Genomic DNA, 15,573 nt, shown 5'->3' on the forward strand with positions numbered 1-15,573 from the left:
GAAAAGTATCTTGCTAGGTTGTCTTTTTTTCTTCCCCTTCCCCTTGGGAAGGCAGTATTGGAAGTGGAAATTGACTGCTAGGACTGAGTGGAACAAGCAGCTGAGCTCTCCTTGGGCAGGAGTTTTGGTGGTCCCTGTATGCTCACACGGACTTCTTAAATCAGTTGAGTCTGTGGGGTTTGGGTGTACCCCTGAGCATCATCTCACTAGCCAACTCCCCACCCCCGGTCCTAAGGCTGGCTTTCTGCACTGTGGAACCCGCTATGTTTGAGAGTGTGAAGAGATTGGCAAAAAAAAAAAAAGATTTGTAAGGACCAAAAAATGCCAAAGCTGACTGCCTGTTTAAAATTCTGTTCTTTTTTGAGTCTGGGCCTAGCAGCGTTGGTTGTGTAGGTCACACATTGCTGAGGCTAAGGCAGCTGATATTGCTACTGTCTTGCATCTGAACCAGCAACTGTAGCCTGAACAAGGGAATATGCAGCACCTCGAAACCACATCAACAGCTCCAGCGGTGCAAGAAGAGGAGGCTGTCACTGTTGCCCTGAGTGGCAGTCCTGTTGGGTTTTCAGGGGAATAGTATGGAACGGATGGATTCTTTTGGAGGGGAGGAGTGCTCAGTGCCTCTGAAAATCAGGCTACTTACTTAGATGTGCCAATATGGATTTAAACGCTCCCAAGTTTGAAAACTCATGCCATGGTTCTGTGTATGTGAGGGAGAGGATTTCAAACTATACAGTAAAATCAACTGGGTTTTTCCCGAATCACATTGGGTATTTAATGCAAAATAAACTTCTCAGCTGCTCATTCTTACCTAACTATTCCTACCTAGTGTGGCTTCTTGCTGTCTGCTAAGTATCTGCATAGCAGTGGCCAGGGGTGTTGGAACTAGGGGTGCTCCTGCACCCTCTAGCTTGAAGTGGTCTCCATCATATACAGGGCTTACAGTTTTGTTCAATGGCTCTCAGCACCCCCTCCCCCACTATAGAAATTGTTCCAATGCCACTAGCAGGGGATTGGAGCAAACTTTGTGCTCTGGGTAGCCTGAGGAGTTTGAAAAGGGGGGCTTTAGGACCCTGGGAATGCCGCCAAGGCCCAGGTAGGTTTGTCTCATTCGTCAGTTTCACTCACTCTGGGATCCATTCACTCACTCCCGGCATGTGTGTTCAGTGAGTGCTTTTGCTTCCTGGCTGGTTGCTGTGATCGTTCACAAGCCAGGGGACTAGTAGTGATCTCTCAGCAATGAGGAGTATTAGGCTGGGTGGAGAAAGAGATTTTTTTTCTTTTCTCTGGAAGAAAACAAGCAGTTGAGGATATTTAAGCATGAACTGCCCAGATGTGTCTCCCACTTCTACCTTTCTCTTAGGAGTAATGTGCTTGACAGCTCTCAGCAACTTTGCTAAGACTTCCTCAGACTTCTCAGGTAGGAGTGAAGCTCTAATCCTTTGAACTGTATTGGCTATAAGTGAGAATTGGTAATAAATATTCTTCAAGAACAACCCAAGAAAAGTGGATACAAGCAGGTCTGAAATAGTTATAGTGAGATCAATTTTTAATTCTTTTAAAATATGATGAAGCGGATCTTCATGAAGAGGATTTCAGTTATTTAAAAAACTTTCTTAGCAACCCCAGCTAAAATATTTCAGCAGAGATGTTTCTGAATAATTTCAGGAAATGGGGGGAAGGGAATTATGTAAACTTTCCTAAGTTTGTGGTGTTGGATGGAAATACGTATGTATGAGGGTGGAATAGGGTTAGGTTACAGGGCTGGGTAGTTTCTGGACACAAGTTAAAACTAATATAGTAGGATCAAGATATTTTATTATGGACTAGATTCTGACATCTTTGCTCAGGTTAAATAGTACCTTTAATAAGCAAATAGTTCATTGCAGTCAGTAGGAATACTAAGAGAGTAAGATGCTACTAGCTGTGAGTAAATGGGTTGGAATCTGACCCTATGTTTACTTTTACAATGCTCAGAAATTACTGGTACTCACTTCCAAAGACATCTTTATCAGTTTGACATGTTTTTTCACAGCATATATCATGAAACTTTCACAGTAGTTACATGTACTTTACTTTAAAGATGCTAGATGTTTTATCACTAGTCTATACAGCTGTAATATTAAACATTAAAGTTAGATTTCTGCTGCTCTTCCTTGTGGCTGTGAGATGTGTGAAAGCAACTCCAGCCTATAAAACAATAATGTAGATTTAATTTTGCATGAGATTAGGAGTAATCAGTCAGCTCATTAGTGATGGGGCAATATTGACTCCAGAATATCTGATGGAATTCTGAATGCACTTACCAGAGCTAAGAAGAGTTCAGGATGCTCATTATAAAGAATGTTTTAAAACTTTTTAGTGGAGGAGAGCTTCCTATTATAGTTTGTTGGTGGAAAAATGTCATTAGTGAGAACTGTGTCATCAAAAGATTTAGACTGAAGTACACGATTGCAGTTTCAATACGCACAGCATTACAGCTTGGTTCTTGGGAGCCAATGTATTTGCATGTTGCAGAGGGATTTGTGTTATAAAGGAGGTGTTTATTGTGGAGTTTCAGTTGGGGACTAGAATATGGTGGGTTTTAAGTCTTAAAGTGTATTGAAGGGGCTGACCTGCCTGCGATTCAGTCTCTTTTGGGGGCAGATCAATTCTGTGGCTGCCTTTCAAAGCAGATCTGCCTGTGAATGGAAAGAGCTGAGGCACTTCCAATTTATAGTAGTTTGTTCCCTTTAAAGTTTCTTTAGCGCTGAGCATTCTCTGTATCCATCATTCAAAGCAAGCTGGTGTAGAGTGGATGTGTGTGGGGTGGGCTACTTAGGAACAACGGTTGAAATTGCCTTTTATATTTCAGTTCCTGTGCAGAAAGTACTGATCCTACTAAAATATAGACTCTTTACATCGCAGCCAGCCTTACTGGCAAGAGCATAATGATGTACATTGTGATCGTAAGGCACTAGCATAAATGTCAGTTAGGTCAGCAGTAAGGGTAGGCACAAAGTCCGTGTTAGCAGTCCAACCAGAAAAAGAAAACCAATTCAATAGTATGTGGGGATGCTGGCTTAGAAGGATGCTACCACTTTAAAAGTGGGCATAAGAAACTCAGTGGTAGCAAAATCATGTCTTATGGGGTACCAATGAATTTAAAACTAAACTGTGCTCGATTAAAAAGGAGGGGATAGGTCAGTGGTCTAAGCACTAACTTGGCAATACCTAGCTTTCTTTTAACCACAGATTCAAATCCCACCAAGGAAACTCTGTGCTTTGGCATTTCCATGAAGTCTAATGATTGTGGAAGTTTTCAGTGAGGTCCCTGGCACCTGACGTTGCCCTTGTTCAAAGTCTCCTTTCTCTTACCCACTTGCTGCGCTGCAGGTTGGTTGGATGCTGTATTGAAATGTTGGCTGGGGGGCCTTTGTCGCTTGTTTTCTCACACTGCGGTCTATGGAACTGGGAACAAGTCTCACTCTAGCTATGGATAGAGCCTACCACTTGGTGGGTGCTACCATAATACTGCTTTGTGTGTTAAGTGTTTTGGTATCCTCGGAATGAAAGGTACTAGATAAAACTACAGTATTCCTCCTAACAATATCTAGCACTTACCTACCTTCCCATCTGCAATGATGTTTACAAAGATAAATACTAATAACACTTTTATCATATTGCCACCATCCTTGATGGGACAGCCCAGTTGACGCACCACATTTGTCCCAAACTTTGATGATATATCTCCATAGAGGGACACTGCCTCAGAACTGCTATAGTACAGTAAGAAAACGTGCACAGGTGGACTCCCCATCTCTGCTGCAGTTGCTCTTGTATTATTATTATTTATTATTAAGGCAAATCAGATACGTAGATCATTTGCGAAGGGATCTGAATGTATGTTTGGTCTCTTGTTGTTTGACCACGGTTGCCATGGCTGGGAGAGCAGAGCACAGAGACCCCTCTCTGGTGGGGCTGTAAAGGGCTCCCCTGGGTCTTAGGAGGCAAAGGTCACTGGGAAAGCAGGATAGCCAGCTCCAGGTTCTCCCCCTTGCCGTGCCAAGATCCCTGGCTGAATTTCACCAGCTTTAGGGACAAGGGATGTATCCCTAAGTGGCAGTCCAACATGGTCACAGTGGCTCCCATGGGCTCAATGGCTTTTTATTCTATTTCTCTCTCCATTATCTCCTTCTTGCAGCCATCACCCAGAGCCAGCGTTAGCCATTGGGGGCCCAAAACAGGAATATTTTCCACCCCCCACTCCCGCAAAATTAAAACACACAAGTTCTTATAATAAAAAATGAACAAGTGGCCCCCTTGAGCTGCTCGGGCCCTAAGTAATTGCTGAGTCTGCTTATGCCTAATGCCAGCTCTGCCCTCACCCTTTGAAAACCTGTGTTGTAGCCACCTTTGTCCTGACTGGGTAGGGCTGAACTGGATTCACATTTGAGCCCATTAATGCTCCTTTATGATCTATCACTGTTACTGCTGAGCACCAGGAGGGATTGGCACACACCCTCCCTTTCCCACCAGGGGCTTCTATAGCAATTCCAACTGCTGGCCCTTTCGGGAAGGTGAGAGCAGGATGGGGATTCAGATGCAGGTCTCCTTGTGTGTGTAGAGCAGCATCCCCCACTGGGAAAGCAGGCGCTCACAAGGTAGTGCTGCTTCAAGGAAAAATGGTTATTGAGGATCCAAATCTGTAGTCCCTGCACAGGCAAAACACACCATGGCAGAACTTGGTCTGCATTAGCACTGCAAGTATTGCTGTACGGATTAAAGGCCCCGATTATAGATGTTGGAATTAGAGGTTCTGGGGGTGCTGCTGTGGCCTCTGGCTTGAAGTGGTTTCCATTATATACAGGGTTCAATGGCTCTCAGCTCCCCGGCGCCTGACTGAGACCAAGGGCCCCATTGTGCTAGGAGCTGTACAGTGACTGATAGTTCCTGCCTGCAGAGAAATATAAATAGATAGACGATGGGAAGGGAAGCAGAGGCCCACAGAAATTGAGTGACTTGCTCTAGCTGGGAATAGAACACTGATCTCTTGACTCCCAGGGCAGCACCCTACCCTAGAGCATGCTGCCTCAGATTTCCACTGGATCCCCACCGCCAGAGCAGCTTGACTGTCCAAAAAAAAAAAAGAGGGCGGGGGGAACAAATTAAGCATCTATCACATTAGGGGCTCTTGTAATCTGAGATGTAAGAATAAAAAATTCCTTTTGTGTGAAGTATTGGAACTATGTGAAGAGTTTTGAAGGTTTTCGTTATAGTTCTTTAAAAAAGTGTGTGTGTGTGTGTGTGTGTGTGTGTGTGTGTGTGTGTACACACACACATATATATATATCCGGGCATTCTGCTAATAAGGCATGAGCTGCTGCCTTGACGGATCTTAGTGTTTGCACTACATTATGTGATTTGCCACATCATGCTTCTCTTCAGTGGATCTAATGCTGAGGACTCTGTGGTTCTAGATGGTCATTAGGGAACCAAATTCTCCATGCTTTAGCGTTCGTGCATTGAAGCCTTTATTGACGGTCGCGTGTCTCCATCCTCTTCCAAAAAGAAAAGAACTATGAACAAATATCCAGGTGGTAGCAGTAGTAGCTTTTCTTATCTGCACGTTGTATCATCTTTAGTCTTCATATGTAATCCAAATACTTTGCACTCCTGGAGCCCATCCCAGCTAAGGACCTCAAAGGGTTTTACAAACATTAATGAACCCTGGGAGGTAGAGGAGTATTATCCTCATTTAACAAATGGGGTAACTGAGGTACAAAGATTTTCGGGTCCAAAGTCGCATCTGAAATCTGTAGCAAAGCCAGGACTAGAATGCTGATCTCCTGGGTCTCTGTGCCTTAACCCCAAGACCCACAGGATTAATACACAGCCAGATGACATCCCTATGCACACTTTCTTGTTGATTCTTGCTATTCTAAAAACTTCTTATTTGTTTTAGACTCATAGACTTTAAGGCCATAAGAGTCCACTGTGATCTTCTAGTCTGACCTCTTGCACATCGCAGGCCACAGAACCTCACCCACCCACTCCTGTAATAGACCCCTAACCTCTGGCTGAGTTACTGAAGTTCTAATATCATGATTTCAAGACTTCAGGTCAGAGAATCCACCATTTACTCTAGTTTAAACCTACAAGTGACCCGTGCCCCATGCTGCAGAGGAAGGCGAAACCCCCAGAGTCTCTGCCAGTCTGACCTGGGGAAAAATTCCTTCCCATCCCCAAATATGGCGATCAGTTGTATCTTGAGCATATGGGCAAGACCCACCAGCCAGAACTGGGGAAAGAATTCACTGTAGTAACTCAAAGCCCTCCCCACCTAGTTCCTTGCAGCTAGGCAGTCTCATCATACCATCCCCTCCATAAACTTATCAAGCTCAGTCTTCCATCCTTGCAGTGAGTATTGCTGTCAAAACAAAACACGCTCTGCCCTTTGGACTTGTGTATAAGCTGACTTGTTGGACATTTACAGTAGCACCTGGAGGTACCCATTAGCAGCAGGGCCCCACTGTGCTAGGTGCTGTACAAATTCCTGCTGTGAATTCACCCAGAGACTTAGGGAACGAGCTCACAATGTTCTAAATGAAATCCTATTCGTGTCAGTGGGATTTGTGGAGAGGAAAGTAACCTCTTCAGGGCCAAGTCAAGCCATCGTTCCAGGCCCTGATCCTCTGTGTGTGAACCCAGGTGCAGCTCCATTGAAGTCGATGTGGATCTGAGTTGGCCAGAGTGCAGCTCATTGCAGGGCCTAAATCAGCTGGGGGGGCAGCCTTCAAGTCATCCTCACCTTTGGATTTCCTAGTGTATCCTGCCATCTGTGTGTATCACTCGTATCTGCACCCATCAGAGTGCCTTGTGCCTTCTCCGCACTGGGGATTTGCCCCGGTTTCAGCCATCCGTGCAGCTGCACTGACAGAAGCCCCGAGTGCAGACAAATAGCAGCTTTGCTTGTGCTGACAGAGCTTGGAACTGGGGTAAGCTGTAGGGTGTAAATCAGGCCTTCTTGTTGTTTACCATGCCTGTTGGGGGTTATACCACTGCAGCTACGGGGGTGTGTGTGTGTGTGTGCTGGAACTGGGAAGACCAGGCCTTAACATGCAGGTTCCTCGGGGCGTGCAGCGTTGTCAGTTCTGTGCACTGTCCTGCACCTCACTTACTCGTGGTGCTGGACAGATGAGAATGGGACCGAATGTGGCCCTTAGTGCTGCCTTAAAATGCAACAGCTGAAAGCTTTGCCAAGAGCTGCGGTCTATGTACCCCACTGGTGTGGGTATGTTACAGGTCCTCCACCAAGGACACGAGTCTGTCACAGCCCCCAGCTCCAGAGCTCTTTAGCTCAGCCTGTAGCAGCTGATGGTTTTAGCTCTGGAGGTTCCTGGTTTAACCCTGCTGTTGGCCATCACACCTGTATCGGTCAAATCAATTCTCTGGGGCAGGGACTTTGATTATGGCTCTACAGCACCCACCAAGCACAATGGGGCCCCAGCCTGGTGCCCCCACGATAGAAATGTTTGCTAATAATGCCTTGCCTGGATCCTGGTGCTGGCTAACTGCTTTGCAGCTTTTGTGAATGTCGCTTGAAGACCTTTCCCTACGGTTAAATGCCGCCAGAGTGTTTTTTGTTTATGCAGGGCTGGCTTAAACTGTGAGCTGTCTTTGTCACCTACCTGCTAATTGGCTCGTTGTGTTTGTCTGAGCTGACGGGGTGGGGGGGGCTAGCTGTGGCAGGAGAACAGCCCCTTCTCCCTGCTTGCATTTAATCAGCCCGTAATAATGGCAATTTGTTTGACAAGTCCATTCACCAAATGATCACAGAAATTGACAGGCTAACAGCTTCTGAATGGCATTTAAGTAGACTTAGATATTGGGCTTGGAGATGTGAATGGGTTCAGTCAGGTCAGGGGGAGGCCTATTATCCAAGTGTGTTGAAAACTGGGCAGTGAACGGAAGCCGTGTGTTAACACAAGGGAAAGGTGGACAGCGTTTTGTTCTCAATGGCTCTAACACAGCTGTGTAATTTGGTAAGGAGGGTTTGTACTTCTGGCCTTCGCTACAATGGGCAAACTACCATATCCTAACAACCTCAGACAAAACCAGCTAAGCCCCTTGCCTTCCTTCTTACCCCCCGCCCCCCTCAGTGCTCTAACCTAGGTCTCTACAGGGGCTGAAGGACTTTTTCTCTTAAAACCCAGTTTATCCTTTTCCACACTGTTTGGCCAAACGAGCCTCACTGGTCTTCTGGTGCTGTGGGCCTTGTGCGGGCTTAATGGATTTTAAAGTTAGAAGGGACTATTCTGATAATCTGGTCTGACCTCCTGTATAGGATTTCACCCAGTGATTCCTGCATCAAACCCATAACTTCTATTTGAGCTACAGCAGAGGGGCCATGCCGATGTGTGGTTTGTGCACTGATTTAATCTAAACCAATTTAACTAAATTGCTGTAACCCCCTCAGCATGAACACTTAAATTGGTCTGAGGGTCTGAAATCAGGTTAGTTTAAGTCTACTACAAACCCACTTCAGATTGGAAATAAAGACATACATTTTTGACAGCGAGAGTAGTTAACCATTGGAACAGTTTACCAAGGGTTATGGTGGATTCTCCATGACTGACCATTTTAAAATCAAGATTGGATATTTTTTCTAAAAGATCTGCCCTAGGAATTATTTTGGGGCAATTCTATGGCCTATGTTATACAGGGCGTCAGACTAGATGATCACAATGATCCCTTCTGACCTTAGAATTTATGAATTGGCTAAACTGATTTGAAGCCACTCTTAAACTGAGATAAGATATGCTGAGCACAAAGACTGTTTGGGAGATCATGGTGCCACAGGAGAAAACGTTCGTTCGTTCGTTCTGCTCCCAAAATGCAGACCCTTAACTTGTGAGTGAAGGGAGAATTGTTGGTAGCAGTACATGGTCCAATACATAGTTGAGGGGTTCTCTTCTTTAGAAGTCAATGGTCAGAGTTGCTATTGATTTTTCTGTGGGTAGTGCTCAGCTGTGATGGTGATGGGAGGCAGTATGAAACCCAAGGGTGTCAGAGGGGAAGATATACACTAGCCAATACATTGCAATACTCTAGATACTTGTAAACAGAAGTTAAACTGAAATGTCGCCTCTTTGAGATGCCAGAAAAGTGACTGACTGCACATGGAGGGATTATCTGTTTAAAATGTTGCTTTAATTTTTTTGCTGTTTAGAAACAGTCTGGGCTGTCGGAGACCTCGATTCAAATTCTGATTTGCCACAGACTTCCTATATGATTTTGGGCAAATCATTTAGTCTCTCTGTGCCTCAGTTTCTCATCATTATGCTGACGAATAGCAGTGCCCCACTTCACAGGAGTGTATGAAGATAAATACTATAAAGATTGTGAGGCACTCAGATACTGTAGTGATGAGGTGTGTGGGGGTGTGTGAAATGTAGACTGAAATAGTAATATACTGCAACAATTTCTCCAGAGCCTCTCTCTAAATACCTGCGTCTGGGGCCACAGGCAGCGATCAAACTCTCAGATGGGTTTGGGGAAGTGGACACTCCCAGGAGAGAGGTCTGGCTGTTTCAAGGAACAGAGTCAGGGGAGAAGAGGGGTGACTTTGCCACACCAAGGATGACTGAAAAGAAAAAGGAGGAGATGAGGAGAACTCCTTTAGGGATCCAGGGAGTGGTTTGTTATCTGTTTGGGTGACTGAGGCTTTTAAAGTGAGACTGCGTGGTAATGGAATGTGGGTGGACTGTGACTATTGGAGACAGGCAAAAAAAAGGGACTGCTAACCATTCCTGTAGAGGTGGGCGGGAGGCGGCAGGGGGATTGGTGGACACTACCTCGGGACACTCGCTGGACTCAAAGGGATTTGATAAAGACCTGTTAGCACTCAAGAAAGAGATCTTGGAGTCGTTGTGGATAGTTCTCTGAAAACATCCACTCAATGTGCAGCGGCAGTGGAAAAAGCTAACGGAATGTTGGGAATCATTAGGAAAGGGATAGATAACACTGGTCTACAATTTTTGAGACATCGTCTGCTTCAGAGATAAAATGTGCTATTTATTATGTATTTTGATGTTCTGAATTCAAATATGATAATTAAAACAACTGATTGGCTACTGTTTCTAAGTTTTTACATTTTATGTCTATGTATATTGTGTAGATAGTAGAGTTTTAATCATAAATTGTAAACCTAGGTCTTTTCATGTGTTTATGGTTGCTTTACATGATAATATTTCACCTGTCCTGTTTATGTAACACTTTAAAAATCAGCAAAAGGGTTATATAACTAAAATTTATTATGAAACAAAAGGCAAAAAACTATTATGTACATAGTTTAGTCCTATTCAGTGTCTTCTCGGCGCTTCTTGGCTTGTCTCTTGTATTCATTAAATGGAGCATCTCTTGTCACTGTCCAGCAATAGTCTGCAAGCATTGATGGGCTCCATTAGCCCTGATAGCATTTCTCCATTGTTGCAATGTCCTGGTGAAGTCGCTAGCCGTGCTCGTCGCTCACTGCTCCGCAGTTCGGTGGAAAAAAATCTAGATGAGAGTGCAAAAAATGTATCTTTAGTGACATGTTGCAACCAAGGCTTTTGTATGCCTTGAGGAGGTTTTCCACCAACAACCTGTAGTTGTCTGCCTTGTTGTTTCCGAGAAAATTTATTGCCACTAACTGGAAGGCTTTCCATGCCGTCTTTTCCTTGCCACGCAGTGCATGGTCAAATGTATCATCTCGAAGAAGTTCACGAATCTGAGGACCAACAAAGACACCTTCCTTTATCTTAGCTTCACTTAACCTTGGAAATTTTCCATGGAGGTACTTGAAAGCTGCTTGTGTTTTGTCAATGGCCTTGACAAAGTTCTTCATCAGACCCAGCTTGATGTGTAAGGGTGGTAACAAAATCTTCCTTGATTCAACAAGTGGTGGACGCTGAACACTTTTCCTCCCAGGCTCCAATGACTGTCGGAGTGGCCAATCTTTCTTGATGTAGTGGGAATCTCTTGCAAGACTATCCCATTCGCAGAGAAAACAGCAGTACTTTGTGTATCCAGTCTGCAGACCAAGCAAGAGAGCAACAACCTTCAAATTGCCACAAAGCTGCCACTGATGTTGGTCATAGTTTATGCACCTCAAAAGTTGTTTCATGTTGTCATAGGTTTCCTTCATATGGACTGCATGACCCACTGGAATTGATGGCAAAACATTGCCATTATGCAGTAAAACAGCTTTAGGACTCGTCTTCGATGAATCAATGAACAGTCTCCACTCATCTGGATCGTGAACGATGTTGAGGGCTGCCATCACACCATCGATGTTGTTGCAGGCTACAAGATCACCTTCCATGAAGAAGAATGGGACAAGATCCTTTTGACGGTCACGGAACATGGAAACCCTAACATCACCTGCCAGGAGATTCCACTGCTGTAGTCTGGAGCCCAACAGCTCTGCCTTACTCTTGAGTAGTTCCAAATCCCTGACAAGGTCATTCAGTTCACCTTGTGTTATGAGGTGTGGTTCAGAGGAGGAGGATGAGAGAAAATGTGGGTCCTGTGACATTGATGGTTCAGGACCAGAAGTTTCATCCTCTTCCTCGTCTGACTCAAGTGAGAATGATTCTGGTGCATCAGGAATCGGCAGTCCTTCTCCGTGGGGTACTGGGCGTATAGCTGATGGAATATTTGGATAATGCACAGTCCACTTTTTCTTCTTTGACGCACCTTTCCCAACTGGAGGCACCATGCAGAAGTAACAATTGCTGGTATGATCTGTTGGCTCTCTCCAAATCATTGGCACTGCAAAAGGCATAGATTTCCTTCTCCTGTTCAACCACTGGCGAAGATTTGTTGCACAAGTGTTGCAGCATATGTGTGGGGCCCACCTCTTGTCCTGATCTCCAATTTTGCCGCCAAAATAAAGGTGATAGGCTTTCTTAACCATAGTGGTTATACTGCGCTTTTGTGATGCAAAAGTCACTTCACCACAAACATAGCAGAAGTTATCTGCACTGTTCACACAAGTACGAGGCATCTCTGCTCACTTTGGCTAAACAGAAATGTGTCCCTTTGCAAAATCAAACACTGACAAATAAGAGAGCACAACACTGTATGCTTTCTAGAGCTGATATAGGGCAATTTGTTCAGCAGAGTGATGTAAGCTTCGTTATGATTGCATCATCCATGACTTCTAGGAATAACATGATGCAATTCATATCATGTATGACGCAATACCAGCTTCAGATTGCATCATTCATTGTTTTGCCTAAAAAGCAAGTACTGTCCAAACCCAGTCATAGATTTATTCATAGATCCAGTCAAAGATGTATTTTAGTCATTTCTGGTTTAAATTGAGATCCCTTCCCTTTATAACTCACTTATCCTCCGCTTTCCCAAGTCAAGGGTCGTATATACTGACCCAATAGCATAACTTGAAAACTAGAGCCAATCAACAATTTTAAGCATCATTTTCATTCTCAGTGACCCAGAATTAGTAAAGTTGGACTACATTTATTTCAGAAGCATTTTGGCTGTAGAGCAGTGTAATAAGATCGAAAAGATCATATTGCCTCTATATAAATCCATGGTATGCCCACATCTTGTATACGGCATGCAGATGTGGTCGCCCCATCTCAAAAAAGATCATAGAATCATAGAATATCAGGGTTGGAAGGGACCTCAGGAGGTCATCTAGTCCAACCCCCTGCTCAAAGCAGGACCAATCCCCAACTAAATCATCCCAGCCAGGACTTGGAAAAGGTTCAGAAAAGGGCAACAAAAATGATCAGGGGTATGGAATGGTTGCCGTAAGTGGAGCGATTAATACGACTGGGACTTTTCAGCTTGGAAAAGAGACAACTAAGCGGGGATATGTTAGAGGTCTATAAAATCATGACTAGTATAGATAAAGTAAATAAGGAGGTGTTATTTACTCCTTCTCATAACACAAGAACTAGGGGCCACCAAATGAAATTAATAGGCAGGAGGTTTAAAACAAACAAAGGGAAGTATTTTTTTCACACAACACACAGTCAACTTGTGGAACTCCTTGCCAGAGGATGTTGTGAAGGCCAAGACTATAATAGAATTCAAAAAAGAACTAGATAAATTCATGGAGGATAGGTCAATCAATGGCTATTAGCTAGGATGGGCAGGGATGGTGTCCCTAGCCTCTGTTTGCCAGAAGCTGCGAATGGGTGGCAGGGGATGGATCACTTGATGATTACCTGTTCATTCCTTTTGGGGCACTTGGCATTGGCCACTGTTGAAAGACAGGATACTGGGCTAGATGGACCTTTAGTCTGACCCAGTATGGCCGTTCTTATGTTCTTATGGATGTTGCCAGGTGGAAGCTTAGAGTTGGAGTGTATCAGTGGGAAAAGGAGACTCTACCCAGTGGCTGAGATTCCCCCTAGAGATGAAGGTGAAGTTCAAATGGGAGTGGGCAGGGTAATTGATAAGCTACCTCATCCAGTCATGGTGGGAACTGACTGGAGTCCCTTCCCTTAAAAGGGAAAGGTGGGGCCCCAAGGTCCCCTATGACAAAAAGCAGTGCCAACAGGGAATGAGGAAAAGGGGCTTGAAAGAGAAAAATCAGAAAACTCTCTAGACTAAGGAGCAAAAATAGGACCTCCCCAGGGAAGGGGAGGGAAGGGAAAGGTAGCCCAGAACAAGCGGTAGGGGAGAAGAGTACACCTAGGTTGTTGATAGAAGTCTGACAGGGACCCTCACCACCAGAACGGTGGGAGGAGGAACCCCACCCAGAGTCCCTACTTGAGGTGGAAAATGGGGGACAACAGCAGGCTCTGGGCAAAGGGGAAAAAAGCAAGGTGAGTGCCCATCGGGTTGCCCTTGGTGTGAAGACATATGGGCAGAAGCGGAATTAAGGGGGTGTTCCTCACCCCAAAAATGCAACTTCCGTGGGTGGAATTTGGATAACCTCCCCCGGGGGCAACTGTGAACAAAAAGACTCCAGTGCGTCCTCCTAAGAAGGGAGCACGTGGGGAAAGAGAAACCTGGCCGTCAGGTAAGGGAGGGAGGTGGGAGAGAGTTCAGGCAGCTAGAACCTATTGGGAATCTGCCTGCCCACAGCCAAAGGCTCCTCACCCCAGCCCAAGGGGAGGAGCTACCAGACCCAGATTCCAACCAATTCTGGGGGACAACTAATGAGAAAACAGGGACAGGAGTGAGGGTCAGAGGGTCAAAATCAGGGATTCAGAGGGAGACACCAAGCTGAGAACCCCAGACAGCGTCCACTGCTACTCGAAGGCGTCTAGGGAACCAGCAGACACGGCCAGGGCTGGCTCTAGGCACCAGCGTCCCAAGCATGTGCTTGGGGCGGCACTTCTGAAGGGGTGGCATTTTGGCCCTTTGGGGGTGTGGCACCTTTGCTTCGGGGCAGCAAAAAACCAAGAGCAGGCCCTATACACGGCCTTAGGAGATATGTCTTTGAATACACTAACGGTAGTGACAAAAGTAAATTGAGCCTGTGGGGCTTACTGGTCGGTGTGTTTTGTGTCCTCCTCTGTGCCTGATCCACAGTTTGTCTGGGTCAGTCATTCTCAAACTTTTTTTTCCGTGGACCACTTGAAAATTGCTGAGGGTCTTGGTGGACCATTTAAATGATCTTTCCAAATGTTGTTTGTACCATTAGCTAACTATTGTAAAGCGCTTTGCATAAAAGTGCTATATAAAAAAAACCCTTAATAATAATTAAAGTTTTTTTTGTTCTACAAATAAAAGCATACAACTCATATTTTAATATCAGTAGTGTTAACTTTCTAATGGGATGCATCTGTCCCTCTCTCCCCCTGCCGCAGCAGCCCCGCTGTCTCTCCCTGGCAGCCGCAGCCCCGGAGCTGGGGAAAGTCGCCTCTTTCTCTGGCCGCCGCAGCCCTGCATGTCCCAAATTCTCCTTACCCCTTATTCCCCCCAAGGCCACCACTTCACCTTACATGTGTCTTCTCCAGGGTCCAGGCACCTAATTAGTGGAGCCATGCCTGCGCGGCTCCACTAATAAGCTCAGCCTGAGAAACCTGGCTCTTTAGCTCAAGCTGCAGAGGCTCATGCATTTCGCTATGTCCCTGGTGTCAGCCAAGCTGGGGCCATTGCTCCAGCCCAGCTATGAAAGTGTCGGCCGCATTCTGTTCCTTCCCGTGCATTAGCAACAAAATTGTTTACTACATTGCAATCCAGTCTCACCTGTGCAAATTGATAAGCTGCGATGTGGTTGCACCGGAGTCAGTGAGGCCTGACTTAGCTTATGGAACTTTTTGTGCTGCTCTTGTGGCCTGGAGGCAGAAGCACCTGAGCCCTGCACTAGCACCGCTGTTCGAAACTAGCATACAGGTTTTATTAGTGTGGACAAGACCCCCGAGGTGATTCCACCAAGCCATGTTTGAGGCACGGGAGAAACCTGAACTGTTGTTGCCCTTCCTGAGCCTGTTTTGTGACTAAATGGAGAACTTTACACTCCAGAGCTCTGACCACATGCACTACATTTGCACATGGAAATTAAAGTGTGTGTGTGTGGGGAGGGGGCGGGTTAGAGTGTAATATCTGAAGTTGAACTGAAAGGCT

The 15,573-nt window shown here is 45.3% G+C and overlaps 1 protein-coding gene across 2 annotated transcripts in view; it reads left to right on the plus strand.

Moving 5' to 3' along the window:
* Positions 1-1,249: 1,249 nt before the first annotated feature.
* Positions 1,250-15,573, plus strand: part of EVA1A (eva-1 homolog A, regulator of programmed cell death) — a 300,077-nt gene continuing 285,753 nt past the window's right edge. For both annotated transcript variants that reach the window (XM_039530655.1, XM_039530658.1), the window contains exon 1: positions 1,250-1,420. In XM_039530655.1, coding sequence (XP_039386589.1) covers positions 1,321-1,420 — 100 coding nt within the window. In that variant the 5' untranslated portion in view covers positions 1,250-1,320. The remainder of the gene's footprint in view (positions 1,421-15,573) is intronic.

Source organism: Mauremys reevesii, linkage group 3, assembly GCF_016161935.1.
Source record: "Mauremys reevesii isolate NIE-2019 linkage group 3, ASM1616193v1, whole genome shotgun sequence".
NCBI lineage: Eukaryota > Metazoa > Chordata > Testudines > Geoemydidae > Mauremys > Mauremys reevesii.